Genomic DNA, 17,892 nt, shown 5'->3' with positions numbered 1-17,892 from the left:
GTGCAATTAAACTTTTCATCAATTTGAGCCCGTGTTACTTTCGACTCTGAAGCAGCTGGTTGATCAACTGAAAAACACCAATGCTGTGTTTGATATTCTCCCATCACGCACTGTTAAAGGCTGCTTTGATGTAATTGTGTGGATGCCCTCAAAGGCATCCACACTATTGAGTTCCTGTTTCTCTTTATTCTTTATTCCACTATATTCTAGTTGCTTCCGTACACTTTTTGGCACTTAACTATTCCCACAGTTTTTATCCGATTTTCGCCATTCAAATTTTAAAAAATTCTGCTCTTTCTGGTAATGCCGGCTATGACTTTTGGTGCTCATAACTTCTATACTTTTTGAGATATTGAATTTTTTTTGCAATATTTTTTGCCCATTTCTTCCACATTATCAGTGGGGTCACTGATTTTCCTTGCCGGGTTGACCTGTGTTTTAGCTCAGTGAGATGAGCATCCGTTCTCAGACTGGGAGGCCCGGGTTCAAATCCCGCTTATGGCAACATTTCTTTCAGTTAACAGTTAAACTTTTTTAACTTTTTTCAACACAAATTTCAGCTTTTTCACCCCTTTTCAGCAGAATTTTCAGTTTTTTCACCACTTTTCAGCACAAATCCCAGCTTTTTCAGCTGTTTTCAGCAAAAACCTCTTTTCAGCAGAAATTCTGCTGATTGAACTCTTTTCAGCAGAATTTTCAGAATTTTCACCTCTTTTCAGCCCAAATTCTGCTTATTCACCTCTTCTGCAAAGTTTTCCAACCTTTTCACCTCTTATTAGCCCCAATCTCAGCTGTTTTCAGGAAAAACTCTTTTGAGCAGAAATTCTGCTAATTCATCTCTTTTCAGCCCAACTTTCTGCTTCTTTACCTCTTTTCAGCAGAAATCCTGCTGATTCACCTATTTTCTGCAGAAAATTTAAGCCTTTTCACCTCTTATCAGCACAATTCTCAGCAGCTTCTGCTCATTTCAGTAGAATTGTCAGTCTCTCCACTTCTTCTTTGTGAGAATGAGTTTGGCTTAGTGAGATGAGTAGCCGCCTTGAAACCAGGAGGGCCAGGTTCGAAGCCTGCTCAGGGCAATGTTTTTTTTTTTTTTCATCCCTTTTCAGCAAAAATTTCTCCGTCTTTACCCCTTTCAGTAGAATTTTTTGGTTTTCACCACTTTTAAGCAAAATATTTCTGCTTCTTCACCTGTTTTCAGCAGAATTTTCAGTTTCTTCACTGCCATACACCTTTTTGCAACTTTTCAACTTTTTCAGTTTTTTTCAGCAGACATCTTCAGCGTTAAGGCATCCACACAGCATTTTCGCAGGAAATGCTAATTTTTTTCTAGTTGGACCGAGCATTCTATTCTTAATGAATTTTTCTCTACTCTCTGGATCTGTCCCACTGGCCTTTAAGCACGCTGTATTCCAGCCCATTCTGAAAAAAAAGAATCTTGATTGTTATGATCTCTTGAACTATAGACCAATCTCTAAGCTTACATTTCTGTCCAAGATCCTGGAGCGACTAGTTCTTTCTCAGCTTCAGGCGTATTTAGACGCGAACAACATTGCAGAGAAATTTCAGTCTGCCTTTAAGCCATGGCACAGCACTGAAACGGCTTTTCTTAGAGTTCTCAATGACCTTCTTGTAAGCACTGATTCTGGACGCTCTGTGGTCCTGGTTTTATTGGACCTTTCCTCAGCTTTTGATATAGTGGATCATAACATTCTTCTATTAAGACTTGAGCATACTGTGGGTATAAGAGGCACTGCACTTAACTGGTTTAAATCTTATCTCGCTGACAGGTTATTCTCAGTTAATTTGGGCAATTTCTCATCTTCCTCGGTACCTGTACGCTGTGGTGTGCCTCAAGGATCTGTATTAGGCCCTATTCTCTTCTCAATATATCTGCTCCCTCTTGGAACAATTTTTGAGAAGTATTATATTGCCTTTCATTGCTATGCTGATGATATACAGATTTATTTTGAGATTACTGAGGATCTTGCTATGTCTTTTCACTATTTTCGTGAATGCATGCATGAGGTTAAAGATTCAAGAGTAATTCTCTTGTCCTGAACGAAAAGAAAACAGAGATCATGGCGTTCGACATTAAAATCCCCCGTGACCAATTGTGTGCTGCTCTGGTGCCTTTTGCTACCTCCCCTTCTGATTATGCCAGTAATTTGGTCATATTACTGGATAGCTCATTTGAATTTGACAAGTGTCTGCCGTAGTGAGGTCTAGTTTTAATCAGCTGCGCCTCATTTCTAAGGCTAAGCACTATATTCCGCATAATGACCTGGAAAAACTTATTCAAGCATTCGTGACTTCCAGGTTGGATTACTGCAGCTCTCTTTACATTGGCCTTTCCTCCTCCCTTCTCCTTAGATTGCAGACTGTCCAGAATGCGGCGGCACGCCTTTTGACGTGTAGCAGGAAATTTTCCTCCATCACTCCTGTTCTTGCTGGCTTGCAATGGCTGCCAGTTAAATACCATATTCACTTTAAAGTATTACTTTTCACGTACAAAATTATTATTAATTTGGCGCCGAATGAGCTTCTTAGGTTACACACTCCTTTCAGAGCACTTAGATCTGCTACCCAACTTCTTCTGGAGCAACCTCGTTCTCGGCTGAAGTTAAGAAATAGAGAGATATTTTTAATGCGTATCTGCTCATTAGATTGTTTTATGAGAGGCCCAGACTTGACTAGGTCACAGGCTGACCAGAAACTGCATGTTTTTGCAGAATATGGGGAACAGACAGCGTGAGACTAAGTTTAGACAGGTTGCCCTGGCAACAGACCTTAGAAAGGGGAAGTTATTGCAAGCTGCACAGGAAGTTTTAGTGCACAGGCATATTAATAAATCAGACACAGAAAAGAGGAACTGAGTAGAAGGAGTTTTGTTTGTAATGAAACTGTGTGTGTCACGTGTGACGTGTGCGACGTCTGAAGTACCGAAATAACACCATATAAGACACATGTTGAGCAAAAAATGTTAGAGATCCTGCAACTGGCGCTTGGGCTGTGCAGGGGTCTCTCTCTTCCGGAAGATGATTGAATAAAAAGAAATATGTTTTGACCACTATGAGTCGGGTTTTCTCTGTTCTATCATGGGGACAAAAGAATCGGGTTTTAATACGGGGCGACCATGCGTTTGCTGTAGCTGCCCCAGTCTTATGGAACAATCTTCCTGTTGCTATCCGGGCATCTGACTCTATGCCATTGTTTAAATCACGGATGAAGACTTATTTATTTAATCTTGCTTTTCCACCTAGCTAAAATTTGGTGTGCGTTGATACATTTTTATCCATTATGCTTTGTTAACTACTTTTATGTATTATGATTGTCATGGTTTTATAATTGAAACGTGCCAGGTCCTTTCTCTTTTCCCTCCCATCTCCTTTTTCCTATTTTATTTTTTTGTCAAGCACCTTGGTATACCCTTGGTTTTTTAGTGTGCTTCATAAATAAAGTTTATTATTATATTATTATTTTAAAAAAACGCAATGTATGGGTTTCTTTTACAGACAACATCCAGTGTATTGCAGAGCACTCAGAGTCTCCCCCTCCAGCACTGCTAATCCAGTCCGCAGCTCCTCCTCCTCCATCTCCACAAGGCTCTCAGGACACAGTTGGATCAGACCTGTCTGAGGAAACAGTAACCAACATTAAACTTGCAAGCCTCCACCTGCTGTCGATTGCGCTGAATGAGTATCAGCAGGAGATGTGTTATGGATGTCAAGTCAACCACCCCAGCCACTTACAACAAAACTGTTTGTTTGAAATGCCTCACTATGATGAGGTGATGAAAAGGCTCTGGATGGGACCGAATCATCCCAGCAATCTGCCTGTTTGTAAGCTCACACAACATCTGTGAGGCTAAAGCACAACTCCGTGGCATTGCAGAACACATTTAGCATGAACTGAAACCGTCGATGCACATAGCAGACGCCATTGACGACACATTCGCTTCCTTGCTAGATGCAGGTGATGATGACAGTAGTGCTAAACCGGTGCTGCTTCACATGATTGGAAACTACTGGCATGGGAGACATAAGATATAATGTACATCTGTCATAACCTTACTGTGCACTACACAGAAATTAAATAAAACGTGATGTTAACACTTTTTCTGGTCATTTATTTGTTTGTTTGTTCTGGTCACCATGATCATGGAAAACACACTGAGAAAAATATATCACAACCCTGCACACCTAGGGGGTTTAGAAAGTGTAAAGAAGCTCTGTATTGCTGCCAGGGAGGCAACAGGCGTAACACCGTCATTATACGTTATTTAAAGGGAGAAGACACCTATACTCTTCATAAACCTGCAACGATACATTTTCCCAGAAGCAGAGTTTTGGTTGGCGGAATCGACAAGCAGTTTCAGGCTGATTTGGTTGACATGCGTGAATATTCTGCGGATAATGATAATGTGAGTTACTTACTGACATGTATAAATGTGTTTTCGAAGTATGCATGGGTTAGGTGTCTTAAAACCAAGACAGGACCATCGGTTGCGGAGGTGTTTTAACCGCAGCTTAAAGGGGAAACTGTGGAATACTTAACATCGCTTAACTAATGAAGATATCGACTTCCTGTCGTGTTCAGGTCAAAACTGACCGATTTACAAATTAAAAAACTCATAAATATTGTGTTTTACATCTGATTGCCTCAAGGCCTTTTGGTATTCTCCACACTATGCACTTGAACATATTAAAGTGATGAGCACCTCTGTTTTTTGAATTTTGAGTGTTTTAATCAACTGTGTAACATCTGTTTTGTTTCTGGTCAAAAGTGACCACCATAGGAAATGATTGGGAATCCCCCCCACCCTCCCTTGGCCTCTGATCCCCTGAATGGCCCACTGAATGACCAAATAAAAGACCCACTTTACAACCTACTGAACAACCCCACTGAATGACCACTGAACAACCCATTGAACCACCCACTGAACTGAATTTGGTGGTGAAAAATGTTTCTTATGTTAATTTAAGAGCTGTTAAAACAGACTGGTCAATTGTGACCAGAACACTAAAGTAAGGGGGGTGGGGGTGCACACAACAGGAGGGTTAATGTGATCCAGGATCTTGTACAGTCTTATTACAAGTCTTATTACAGATCTATCAAAATGACCCCCGCTGAGGTGAACAAAGATAATGAGAAAACAGTCTTTAACACTTTGTACAAGGTGAAACCCCAGAGGTCGGTGACTTTTAAATTTAATGTGGATGATACAGTGAGAATATCTAAACTACGTGGGACAATCCGAAAGGGTTATCAGCAGACCTACACAGACGAGGTCTTTACCATAAAGGAGCGTTTAGGAAGAGACCCTCCCATATACAAACTAGAGGATCTCGCAGGTGCAGTGGTGAAAGGTGTATTTTACGGCTATGGAGTCGGATCAAGATTTCTTACCGCTGGGGTGAATACACAATTGCATCCTGTCTCAAAAATATTCAGAGAGCCATTCAGGAGATGAAAACTGAAACTTTAAATGTCTGCTGGAAAAAAATGTGGCCTGAAGCAGTGCACAACCCTACCGAATGCTCTCTTGATGAGATCCATCACTCTGCAGTAGATACAGCTGTGAATCTGGCTAAATAGCTCGGGGGAGATGGCTTTAATGATATGACTCCTGATGACATTAATACAGAAGAGGATAAGGGCCACTGGAAAAAAAAAAGATGGGCACGTCTTTTTTTTTCTTGTTTTCCTGAATTCTGAGAAAAAAGTCAGAATTCTGACTTTAATCTCAGAATTAAATAACATAGTGTACGCTAGGCTAGGTTTACGGTACACGTCAGCTTTTAGATGTCCCCCATTACTGATGGAAATCTCACAGTCTAAGAAGGCTAACCTGCCACTTTTCATATCCTCCCTGGTGAATTTGATGTGTCGGTCCACCGAGTTAATGTGATCTGTGAAGTGTGGTACGTCCTGAGATTTGATTTTCACCCAGGTGTCATCCACATATCTGAACCAATGGCTTGGTGGTGTTCCAGGGTAGGATAGCAAAGCCCTCTTTTCCACTTCTTCCATGTACAAATTGGCCACGATGGGTGAAACTGGGGAGCCCATGGCACACCCATGTTTCTACCTGTAGAACTGACCCTTGTATGTGAAGTAGGTGGAATGAAGACAGTTCCAAAAGCAAACACACTTGGTCGATGCTGAGAGTGGTCCTGCTGCTGAGGTTGGTGTCATCCTGTAATCTCTTACGGACTACCTCCAACGCTTCCATGACTGGGATGCAAGTGAAGAGAGATGTAACATCATACGAGACCATGGTTTCATCTGCCTCCATAATGACATCTCTAACTAATTTAATAGACTAATTTAATAGTCGACGCGTCGTTTGAAGCTTTGTAAGATCCCAAAAGACGCAAGAATAAGTAGTAGGATTTAAGAGTGTAATAATGGACTGAAAAAGAAGATGGCAGCACTGCATGTACAAGGATGCCAGCTGCCGTTAAACCCCGAAGAAGAAGAAGAACCAGTGTCCGGTATCGTAGCTGTGTCCAAATTCAGGAGCCGCATCCTCCTGTGCCCGCATTTGTAGGCCAATTACGTTACAGCGACACGACAAAGAGTGTCCAAATTCGAAAACTCCGACAAATGCGCCCTTCATTTCCCCAGATTTGAAGGATGGGTCGGGTGTATCCTTCGTGGCCCAACCTATCCCAGAATTCATAGCGCGGCCCAGCTCAGTTTCCAACAATGGCAGCAGCTAGTTAGTTTTAATATTACTCTTATTATTCTTTCTGGGTCACAAAATAAACGTTTAACATATTTTCAGGTGAGAATGTAGCTGTGTAAACCTCAAATATCTGCTCAGTTTATCAAGACACCACATATTTTCAAAAGCGCTCCGACGTTTTTGGAGACGTCTGTTACCCACCAGGGAGGCTTAAGGGTACATCTTTCGCTATCTTACAATGCTGTGATTGCAGCCATTCCCCAACTCTCTGTGAATGGTACTCATGACCTTTGATCAGTAGGCTTTGATTAGTAGTCGTTGATCAATGGTCATAAGAATTTGCATATTAACAATCATGGAACTAACCTCCCAGCCCATTGTTCATTCAGTGGGCTGGTTTCAGTCATTGTGCAAATGTACTGTTTATAAGGTTTGGGGAAACCTGCAGTCAGCTGAGACTGAAGAAGTCACTTGGATGAGTGACGAAACGTTTCTCCCACTGAAAACGCTACGTCCAGATGAAGTAAATCCTTTTGGGATTTACTTACCTGGATGATTAAGAACGCATCAAAACATTATTTTATTAATATTTTTAAAATGATAGCAGCACAAACAAAAAATTTTGCAGCACAACCCAGCACAAATGTAGCACAAATATGTAACACCACTTTTGTTGGATTTGAAGAGGGGGGGGGGGGGCAACGCCACTCACATTGTAATCTGCCTTTGGTGGCTTTTAGGCAGCACAGTAACATTCAGCAGTCACCTCATTGTTCTGACACACAACACAAAACTATCCACTACACTGCACAAGACAACACACGCACTCCAAACATGCTAAACGTCACAAATCTCTCACATCTGAAATCTCGCGCTCTCTACCTCACGAAAGGGGTGTTTTTTATTTTTTGGTCATAAGCAGAACGTGCTTGCTAACGCTGTCCTTAGACAGTAAACGTAACGAAACTATTCAGGAAAAAATGCCACGTATATGTTGTTTATCATGACTCTGGTGTTACGCGGCCTATCAGCACAATTTAAAAACTGGTATATATTAGGGTGACCATAATTTGTTTTTCAAAAAAGAGGACACTTGGCTCAGTCATGAAGAGCCATTGCGGGGGGGGGAATTAATTTTAAAAAAAAGGAACGCTTAGACACTGCTAGCATAATGGACAGGTTTTTGACGGGGCTCCCACACAAATGCAAAGCAGAGGATGAAGCATCGCCAAATACTAGAAAATATGGTGAAGCATATCTTCCCTTTGGCTTCACCTGCACAAGTGCCAAGGTAGGTCTCCCCGATAGAATTAGTTTCCCCTGCGTTGGGAGCAGCGCTGGGCTCTCCAAATCACGGACAAACAGTATCCCACATTCTTGATTTTTAGTTCACAAACACTTCTTATAATGACTAATTTCTCCTGACATTTTGGACATGTTAGCTCTTTATGCAGTAAAGTTACAGTGGGATACAAATAATATCAGGCGGATCCTGCCGTAATTTGTTCCCCCGGTTCAAATCACGGACAAACAGTATCCCACAGCTGTTTATGTGTTTAAACCCATTTTGCACAGAGAGGCATTTTTTGAAAAATGTATTGACAGCAATGTTGAATATTATTACACAGGAAAAAAACAACTACACATAAAATAATTACACCGTGACGCCTCTGCCTTTTTAAATGGAGGGACAGTAACTGCGTGTATATGTAAGCGTGTAAAACCTGAAGATAGTCAGATTAACAGTAACAGTATTTTGTCTGTAGAAATTCATCTAATGTAAACAGTAACGTGGCGTGAAAAAAAGGCATATACCTTTGACATTACGTGACGAACAACGTATTCCTTGTCCACACGTTAATGCAAAAATGCAGTTTTCGCAAATCTCCATCCTGGCAGGAGTTTAAAAAAAATCTCAGTTTTCGGTGATTTGAAACGCCGTTTACATGTGGACGAAAAGTGTCATATAGGCTTTTACAAGTCAACGAGCACAAAAAAACAACAACAAACCCCCCCCCCCAAAACTTAAAAGCATCTGGAATTAAATAATGGTACAGAAATAATGCCTCATCTGCATAAGAAAAATTACCAGTACTGGGCCGGTACGAGGGAAATTTCTTTTGCAGTTCATCTGAAATGACGCACTTGCGCTATGGGATCTTTTAAACATCATTAGACGCATTGCTGCGCACTGTCAGTCCCGTCTATGAGCGCAGAACAAGCGCTCACATAGCAGCAGTTCGGGGATGACTTCAAACACATGGGTCCTCTGTCGGACTATAGGAAAACCTGCCTTACCTGCCATGATCCCTGTGAGTTGCCAGACAAAAGGTGGTGGCCAGTAGTGATGCGCGAATCATGAACGAATCGTTCAATACTCGAGAATCACTTTACTGACTCGTGAATCATGATTCACAAGCGCAACTGACTCACTGACTCATCCCTGTTGCTGTTAGCAAACTAATTTCATTAGTAGAAATATATCTAGCTTATAATTCAAATTGTGAAGAAAAACACAACATCCAGTATCTTAACAAAAACATTTCTGCTCTGAACTGGAAGAAAAAACCCTGAGTAGAAGCTCACATCAAGACAATAGCTCCTCGGTTCACAGTAGCATCGCTCTGCTAACATGCTAACAGCACATTTGAGCTACTCACCCCCTCCCTTCCTGCGCTGAATCGTAGGGGAAGCAAATCACTCAGGACTCACTAACCCCCTCCCTCCTGTGCTGAATCGTAGCGTAAGCAAATCACTCAGGACTCACTCACCCCCTCCCTCCTGTGCTGAATCATAGAGCGAACGAATCACTCACTCACTCACGCCCCCCCCCCCCCCCCCCCCCCCCCCCCGGCTCGCAGCTACTTCTTCTTCTTCTTGGTTGGCAACCAATGTTAAGGCGCACTACCGTCCCTTGGCTCACAGCTCAGTTCACATTTAGATGAGAAAATATATATTTGACACATGTAAGGAAAATACTAATAAAATAACTAGAAAGGGAAAATTTCAGAAGAAATTTTAAGTGTGCCTATGCTACTGCCAATGAGTGTAGTTTGCCTTTAATGTGGTTCAATTAGCGCCGGTTGCCATTTATAACACTAGAGGGAGCAATATGCAACATGAGCATAGTTTGCTATTTATACCACAAGGAGGAGGGAAATGGAATACAGCTGATTTTCAATTTAAAGCAAAGTAAGCTGTATTGTGATCTCTGTTATATGCAGCATACAGAGATGAGAGAAGGATGCTCCAGTTACATGATTACAAAAGAAGTTAATAGATATAAAATAAATAAAATAAATTATGCTTTAGTGTCAGGTGTTCAAGAGAAGTTACAATTTAGATTTTACAGTTTTGAGTCGTTTAAAGTGGTAGAAATAAATGTCCATTAAGCGGTATTCAATTTGTATTTCAAAGGTATTTTAATGTGAAAGGGGAAATTCCACATGCAAATTATGAAATTTCCCCTTGTGGGACTAAAATGTATCATGTTATTCAAACAATATTTTGTACAAATACCATTTACAATAATGTATGACATTTAAACATGATATTTAGATTGTGGTAAATAGCAAAGCAATATAAAATAAAAAAGGAAAAGGAAAACATTCAAGTAACTTTATATTATAAACTGAAGAGTAAGGCAAAAGTATAAATGAAAAGCATACAAGCATTAATGTATATAGATAAACCCAACAATCATATGACCCCCTATGAGCAAGCACTTTGGCGACAGTGGGAAGGAAAAACTCCCTTTTGACAGGAAGAAACCTCCGGCAGAACCAGGCTCAGGGAGGGGCGGCCATCTGCCGCGAACGGTTGGGGTGAGATGTAAACAAATCCAAAACTGTCCACAGAGCTACAGGGGGCACACTGGGATCGCAACAGCAGCCATAGAGGGAAACAGATTAGGATGTTCTTCCCAGTACTGAAGTGGGTCGGCTTTTCTTATGTGTGCGTTTTTCTCTGAGAGGTAGGTCTCCACTTTAGTTTCTGTTGATGAGGCACTCACGGATACTTCTGGATAAGGGTCATTTGGAAGCAAGAGGTTGGCTGACTTTGCGAAAACAGCTAGAAACAGATAAAAGGAAAACACAATTTAAAACAATAAAACAAGAGACATCACAAAGCGCAGCTCTTCAGTTAGCAAACTGGCAAGTAATGAAGTTCTAAAAAAATAATTGGAAAAACAAATCTAACTTTAGAACTAAATGACCCAAAACTAAATTAAAAAGGTAGTAAAAAAAGAAATTGGCTTAATACTGGTGTCTTCCGATGAGGTAAGTTGCCATGCGAGGTAAAAACCACACGTGGCTGTAATTTGGTGGCCTGTATAGAGTTCCAATCCAAGCATGTAGTTGGCTTAAATGGGTTTAATACTGGTGTCTTTTGATCACTTGACTGTATATAAACCTGTTGAACAAAAGGTGCATTTTAATTTCACTATACCTGCCCATCCTTGTAGCCGGTTTCTAGTAGTGTGGCACAGTTTCAAGATCAGTGTAGGGCTTCTCCACTGCCTTCACTGGACAGAACACATCTGAGGAGTTATGAATGGATGGATGACTTAATGAATGGATGAGATTATAGTTTGTTTCAAACAATATCAATAAATGTTAGAATATAAAGTAAGAAACAAAAAAATACAAATGACCTGTTATGGCAGGGATCCCATCAGGTGCAGTCTTTCTGTTCACGTTTCTGGTCAGCTCTTCAATGGATGAGAGCACATCAGCAGTCTTATCTATCAGTTCCCACTGGTGAGCTGTCCTTGTTGGTGGTAGAGTGTGTTCAGAAAAACTCCCTTTTAACAGGAAGAAACCTCCGGCAGAACCAGGCTTAGAGAGGTGCAGCCATCTGCCGTGAGCGGTTGGGTGAGATGTAAACAAATCCAAAACTGTCCACAGAGCTACAGGGGGCACACTGGGATCGCAACAGCAGCCATAGAGGGAAACAGATTAGGATGTTCTTCCCAGTACTGACGTGGGTCGGCTTTTCTTATGTGTGAGTTTTTCCTCTGAGAGGTAGGTCTCCACTTTAGTTTCTGTTGATGAGGCACTCACGGATACTTCTGGATAAGGGTCATTTGGAAGCAAGTGGTTGGCTGACTTTGCGAAAACAGCTAGAAACAGATAAAAGTAAAACACAATTTAAAACAATAAAACAAGAGACATCACAAAGCGCAGCTCTTCAGTTAGCAAACTGGCAAGTAATGAAGTTCTAATAAATAATTGCAAAAACAAATTAACTTTAGAACTAAATGACCCAAAACTATATTAAAAAGGTAGTAAAAAAAGAAATTGGCTTAATACTGGTGTCTTTGGATGAGGTAAGTTGCTATGTGAGGTAAAAACCACACGTGGCTGTAATTTGGTGGCCTGTATAGAGTTCCAATCCAAGCATGTAGTTGGCTTAAATGGGTTTAATACTGGTGTCTTTTGATCACTTGACTGTATATAAACCTGTTGAACAAAAGGTGCATTTTAATTTCACTATACCTGCCCATCCTTGTAGCCGGTTTCTAGTAGCGTGGCACAGTTTCAAGATTAGTGTAGGGCTTCTCCACTGCCTTCACTGGACAGAACACATCTGAGGAGTTATGAATGAATGGATGACTTAATGAATGGATGAGATTATAGTTTGTTTCAAACAATATCAATATCAAATGTTAGAATATAAAGTAAGAAACAAAAATACAATTACCTGTTATGGCAGGGATGCCATCAGGTGCAGTTGCAGTCTTTCTGTTCACGTTTCTGGTCAGCTCTTCAATGGATGAGAGCAGTCTTATGTATCAGCTCCCACTGGTGAGCTGTCAGTGTTGCTGGTAGAGTGTGCTCAGTTGCAAAGACACTAAGATCACTTGGCAAGTCCATATCCCTCACAACCTTGCAGTCATTTTGTGTTAGTGAATTACACAATAAATGGGGTTGTGATAACTGTGATATGTATTCAGAACACCTGATTGGAGGCAGGCGTATGGCTGTGATATGTAAAGGTGATCAATCAATGTGTGTTTTTCTGTGGTTGCAGCAGTAATAAGTTGTGCATATCCTCTTGACAGAAACAGTTCTTGGATGGGTTTTTTTCCTCTGCTCATAAGGTCCTCATTGAAGTCTCCACAAACAATAATTGGTTGGCAATTCATCATTTCCAATGAGTCCAAAAGACATTGCATTTGTGGTAAAAACCTCACGTGGCTGTAATTTGGTGGCCTGTATACAGTTGCTATCAAAGCTGTGACTGGCGATTCAACCTTGATAACAACAAATTCAAGATCAGTCACATTTTGCAGGTATTTTCGAGACTCTGCTGTAAGAACTGTTTTGTAGTACATTGCAACTCCACCGCCATTTACCTTTGCCATGTCTGTATGGTTTGTGTAAGAGATGTGTCTGTTGCGTGTGGCCATGTTGTACTGTTCCAGCTGGAAGCGGGGAGAAACTGATCATCCAGACAAGTGAGTTTCTGTTATGCATAAAACATCAGCAAGGCTGAGTTCATGGTGGCATCTCATGTCCTCCATGTGAGTTGGGAGACCTTGTGCATTGTGATGGATAATTATCAACGTGGGGACTGTGGGAACAACTGATTTTAAGAATTGCAACAGTTGTCTTGCATTCTCAAATGATGCATGTCTCATATTTTTGAGTGCATCTGTGATGGCAGGATCAGCATAGATTTTCCTTTCATCAAAGTCTGTGATGTAGAGTCCTTTAAGTGAGGTTGTGCGGCTGAGTGCAACATAGGCCATTCCAGGCTCAAAAACACGCTTCAAACATACTACTGCTGACTCCATTGTCATGCCTTGTACTTTGTGAGCTGTACATGCAAAGGCCAACTTCATTGGAAATTGCCTGCGAAGAACTCCTTTTTTACTTGTAGATTCTTCACATTTCTCAATATATACCAGGTTGTCTGAGGATCCTTGTATTTTTCTGCGAAATTTTTGCCCAGAATTTTGATTGTCCAGCATAAGTCCAATGAGATTCACAGTTTTTGGTCCATCCTGTGTGGTTGTCACAATGTTCGTGATTGTTCCAAATGTCCCATTAACAAGCCCATCTTCAACATCCAAATTTCTAATAATCATAACACGCACTCCAGGTGCAGCTTGTATGTTATCAGGTAAATCTCTTTTGTTGCCTTTCATCATATCTGCCAGGAGGACCATCTCACCTGTTCGTGGGTCTTTTCTGTAGTCTTCGGCCTGAATATTTATGATATCAGAATGAAGAGCAGTTACAGTTGCTGAATTGTGTTTGTCGACCTCTTTGTTTGTAGCATAAATGTGTAATACATTAGATGGACAGTCTTTTATGTCATGGATAGCCTGTGTGAGCAAGGCTTTATCATTGGCTTCAAGAGAATCTGTTTTTTGCTTCACTCTTATCCTGTTCAGAACTTCAGCAAAAGAATGATCATCTTTCTGTCGCATGATTTCTGTCAGGTTGACCATGTGGAAATAGTCTTTCCAGAGATCAAAGACATTGTCCTCATACACACAGAGTGGTTTGGCTTTTCCAAGGGGTGGCAGCTGGTAAAAGTCTCCTACTGCAAGGATAGACATCCCACCAAAAGGCTTCTTGTTTCCTTTGATCTGCTGAAGTCTCCAGTGGATGTAGGCAAAAAGGTCTTTAGAAACCATAGATATCTCATCAATGACCAGAATCTCTGCATTTGAAAGTGAAGCTCTCACTTCATCCAGTGCATTCCCCAGTCCCTGATACGGCGGTTTAAAGATTTTGGCAGCTTTAGCAGAGAGTGCAGTGTTTTCCCAGATATGTTAAAAGCTGCAGTGCCAGTAAATGCAGTCAGCAGTACTGCAGGGTAGGACATGTCTGCTTGGTCACGGAATCTGGGGAGTTGGTGCAAAGTCTTTGTTGCCTCCTCATATATACACTTGATAACATGTGATTTTCCACAGCCAGCTCCTCCAGAGACAAAATAAAAGAACTGCTCAGGACAGTGACCCCACACAAGTTTGAAACACCACTCACGCACTGCGTAGAATATGGATGCTTGGGTTTCATTCAGACTTTGGTACATTTTTCTGACAAAGTCTGGGCTCAGCTTTGGTGCTATGATTGCTGGCATGGCTCCACTGCTGCTACCACTGACTTGGTAGTCTGGAACAATGTCCATTTCATTTTCGTCAGTGTCATGTCTGGATTGCCGTTGGGCCACACACTCTAAACGATCTACTTCAACCTCAGGTGCAAAGGTGTTCCATGCATTGATAAGTGGGCCTTGTTGTTCAATCTGGGCCCTTTCCATTGTTTTGCCATGGCTTTCATAACGCTTTTTGTTAAAGGTAACAATTGGCCGCACAGCAAAACCATGTTTTCCTCCACTTTTGTAGAACTGTTCGGATGTGGGGTATGTTGTGTTTTTAAGGTCATCATTTGATCGATGTGGAAAATAAAGTTTTAGTAGTCTGCTATAAAACTTCTCTGGTTGTTTCTTTTCTGAGAACCGAGGATATCTGATTATTGCAGGTTTCCCTCTTGTTCTCTTTTGAATATAACCCATGTTATTCAAAAGAGGGATGGCATTTTTTGACTCTGTTTGATGGCTATAGAGAATCCTGTACTCTGAAGCAAATTCAGCCAAACACATTCTTTCAAACTCAGGTGTTCTGGGTCTGTTTGCATATTTTTCTGGCAATCCAGACATCCACACATTTTCATCATCTGGTGCCATGCTCTGCAACCTGCTCATCGGGAGACTCATTTTCAGGGCATCATCATCAGTCTGTATGAACACCACACTGCGTGAACACTTTTTTAGTGGCAGGCTGCATGTCCTTGCCACGGATTCTTGGGCACTGACTTCTCTGTGTTTAGCATATGCCTGCATTATCTGTTTCATTTCATCTCTTTCATTGACATTGGACTTTTTGACCTCCTGGATGACTCCATTAAGAAATTGTGTCATCTCAAATTCGGGTTTAGAGACATAAGACATCATGTACATCAGGCAGCTGTAGTCATCAATGACATATTGGATGTCCATGTTGGCATTCCAGGCTCTCAGCAGATCTGCATTGTATGCATTCACCCAGCAGTCATTAGGTTCACGCTTTAAGAGGATGACATGGCCATTGCTTAAATTGAAGACACAATCCAAGTATTGTTCATAAGTTAATTTGCATTTGTGAAGCAGCTCAGACAAGTCTTCAAACGAGGAATTTGGGTCACAGAGCAAATCTCTCAATGGCTGGAGTTTTTCTTTGGCCTCTTTCTGTTTTTTTGCGAGCGCCATTCGTCTGTTTTTTGCTTTTGTTTTTCATTTGTGCCTTTCTCCTTACTTGTGCTATGCTGCTTATCATTGTGATCATCGTCATCATCTGGGCTTGGGAAAGTGATCTTTGTTTGGTCTACCGGTAGTTTGGGGAACCCAAACCTATATGACACATTACCTTTTTTGCAGGATCTGGAGTGATTTCTGCTGTGGACTTGAACCTCAGACACAATTTTGTGAAGTTCAGGATCGGCATTTTGGTCAGGCATCTTACATGTTATGTACTTGTCAATAAATTTGTACACGTGGTCTTCAAGGTCGCTTCCAAATTTAGGTGCATCTTTGACCCAAACCAGTAAATGGATATGAGGGCTACCTCTGGCCTGAAACTCCACTCGATAAAAGTAATCTTCTGCTTCACCGATGGGCTGTGCTGGGGACAGGATCAGTGTTGTCATTAGTGCATCGACTCTTTTTTCAAACAATCGCATCACAGTCACAGGGTTGCTTCGGAGAATTTCACACTTTGTGTTCCAGTCAAGTTGTGAAAAATCCACTTGTTCACCTTGTTGAGTTTTTATGACCTCAACAACCTCAGGCCATCTCATTTCAGCAGCTGAAAATGTCAGGAAACAAGTCGGCTTTCCTAACTGTCTGACCATAGCATGGAGATCTTTCAGTGCCTTCTCCCAATAGGCTGGAGTACCTCTCAGAGGTTTCATGAAGCGTGTTGCATCTTTGTTATTTATCAGTCTCTCCACTTCGTCTTTATTTTGAAGCATTCTGTTACAAATTCTACGTCCATCCTTGGTGATTGCCTTACCTTTGCGCAATTGGATGGACATGCTGTTTGTAGCCATGTGTGTTTCTGTTACAAACTGTGCAAAGAATAGGTAGCTTTGGTCAGTTGCAAACCGTGTATCTGCAGAGAACAGCCGTGTATTAAAATACATGCTTGGGGACAGTTTGACTTGTCTGGCTTCATCTAATGTGTTCTGTCCAGTTGGGAACTGCACAGGAAAGGCCATGGCTTCAAGTTTAGGAACAGAGAAGAAGCCAACAGGTCTATTTCCTTGGGCGGGTGCAATGCTAAATATTCCTTCACCATATGATAAAATGTCCTGTGCTATATCTGGTGGTTGCATACAGGTGTCTAGAACAAGACCAGGGCGAAGTTCTTCCTTTTCTTTCTCCGTATCTTGTAAGGGCTCTCCATTTGACTGTTCAGGCTCCAATAGTTCGTTTACATCATGAGATGGCTCAAGTATTCCAGCTGTTGTATCCTCAGTGGTTCTTCTTTCTGGTACAATTTGGTTGTCGAAGTTTCTGGGCAGTGCATCTTGAATATCTGCATCAGCAGTGTCATGTTCCGTCTCGATTATCTGATTATTTGTGGGATCAGCAAAAGTAGCGTCATCATCAATAGATACATCTTTGTATTCTGAATGCATCTCTTTTAGCTTTGATAATCCTGCTAACACATTCTTCATGTTCACAGTGTAGAAGTGTTGGTATCCTTTGAATCTGATGTGTCTTTTCAGTTGTACCTGCAGGAGCTGGGCTTCATTACTAGGTCTGGGAAGACAGTTTACTATGGTTTCCACATCCGACGGTACACAAACAACAGCCCCATGTACAGCTCTTTGCTGTCCTTTTGGTAATGCAATGATTTTGGCAAACGGGAGAATTTTAGCAATCAGTTGTCGTTCTAGTACAGGGGTGGGCAATTCCAGGCCCCGAGGGCCGGTGTCCCTGCAGGTTTTAGATCTCACCTTGGGTCAACACACCTGAATCACATGATTAGTTCGTTACCAGGCCTCTGGAGAACATCAGGACATGTTGAGGAGATAATTTAGCCATTTAAATCAGCTGTGTTGGTTCAAGGACACATGTAAAACCTGCAGGGACACCGGCCCTCGGTGCCCACCCCTGTTCTAGTACATTTAATTGACTCAGTT

General features: G+C 41.5%; 1 protein-coding gene across 2 annotated transcripts; it reads right to left on the bottom strand.

Annotated features, from left to right (window-relative positions):
• Positions 1-10,722: 10,722 nt before the first annotated feature.
• LOC109201765 (uncharacterized) lies at positions 10,723-17,665 on the bottom strand. Of its 2 annotated transcripts, none has more exons than XR_003219722.1 (4): positions 12,190-12,299; positions 11,346-11,813; positions 11,141-11,231; positions 10,723-10,762 (listed from the first exon to the last, which is right to left on the bottom strand). XR_003219722.1 is itself a non-coding variant. In XM_025906479.1 (4 exons), exon 1 carries the CDS (start codon positions 15,953-15,955, stop codon positions 14,387-14,389), a length of 1,569 nt encoding a protein of 522 aa, XP_025762264.1. In that variant the 5' UTR covers positions 15,956-17,665; the 3' UTR covers positions 11,204-11,231; positions 11,346-11,813; positions 12,190-12,280; positions 12,395-14,386. The 2 variants fall into 2 exon arrangements, 1 of the variants encoding a protein (XP_025762264.1); XM_025906479.1 differs by lacking the exon at positions 10,723-10,762 and adding an exon at positions 12,395-17,665 and having other exon boundaries at positions 11,204-11,231; positions 12,190-12,280.
• Positions 17,666-17,892: the final 227 nt, after the last annotated feature.

The sequence above is a fragment of the Oreochromis niloticus genome, linkage group LG4 (genome assembly GCF_001858045.2).
Source record: "Oreochromis niloticus isolate F11D_XX linkage group LG4, O_niloticus_UMD_NMBU, whole genome shotgun sequence".
Lineage (NCBI taxonomy): Eukaryota > Metazoa > Chordata > Actinopteri > Cichliformes > Cichlidae > Oreochromis > Oreochromis niloticus.
This window is presented reverse-complemented; position numbering and strand designations above follow the sequence as displayed.

Excerpts from the sequence above, each read along its gene's own strand:
- LOC109201765 (XM_025906479.1), bottom strand. The coding sequence starts at position 15,955 with ATGGCGCTCGCAAAAAAACAGAAAGAGGCCAAAGAAAAACTCCAGCCA.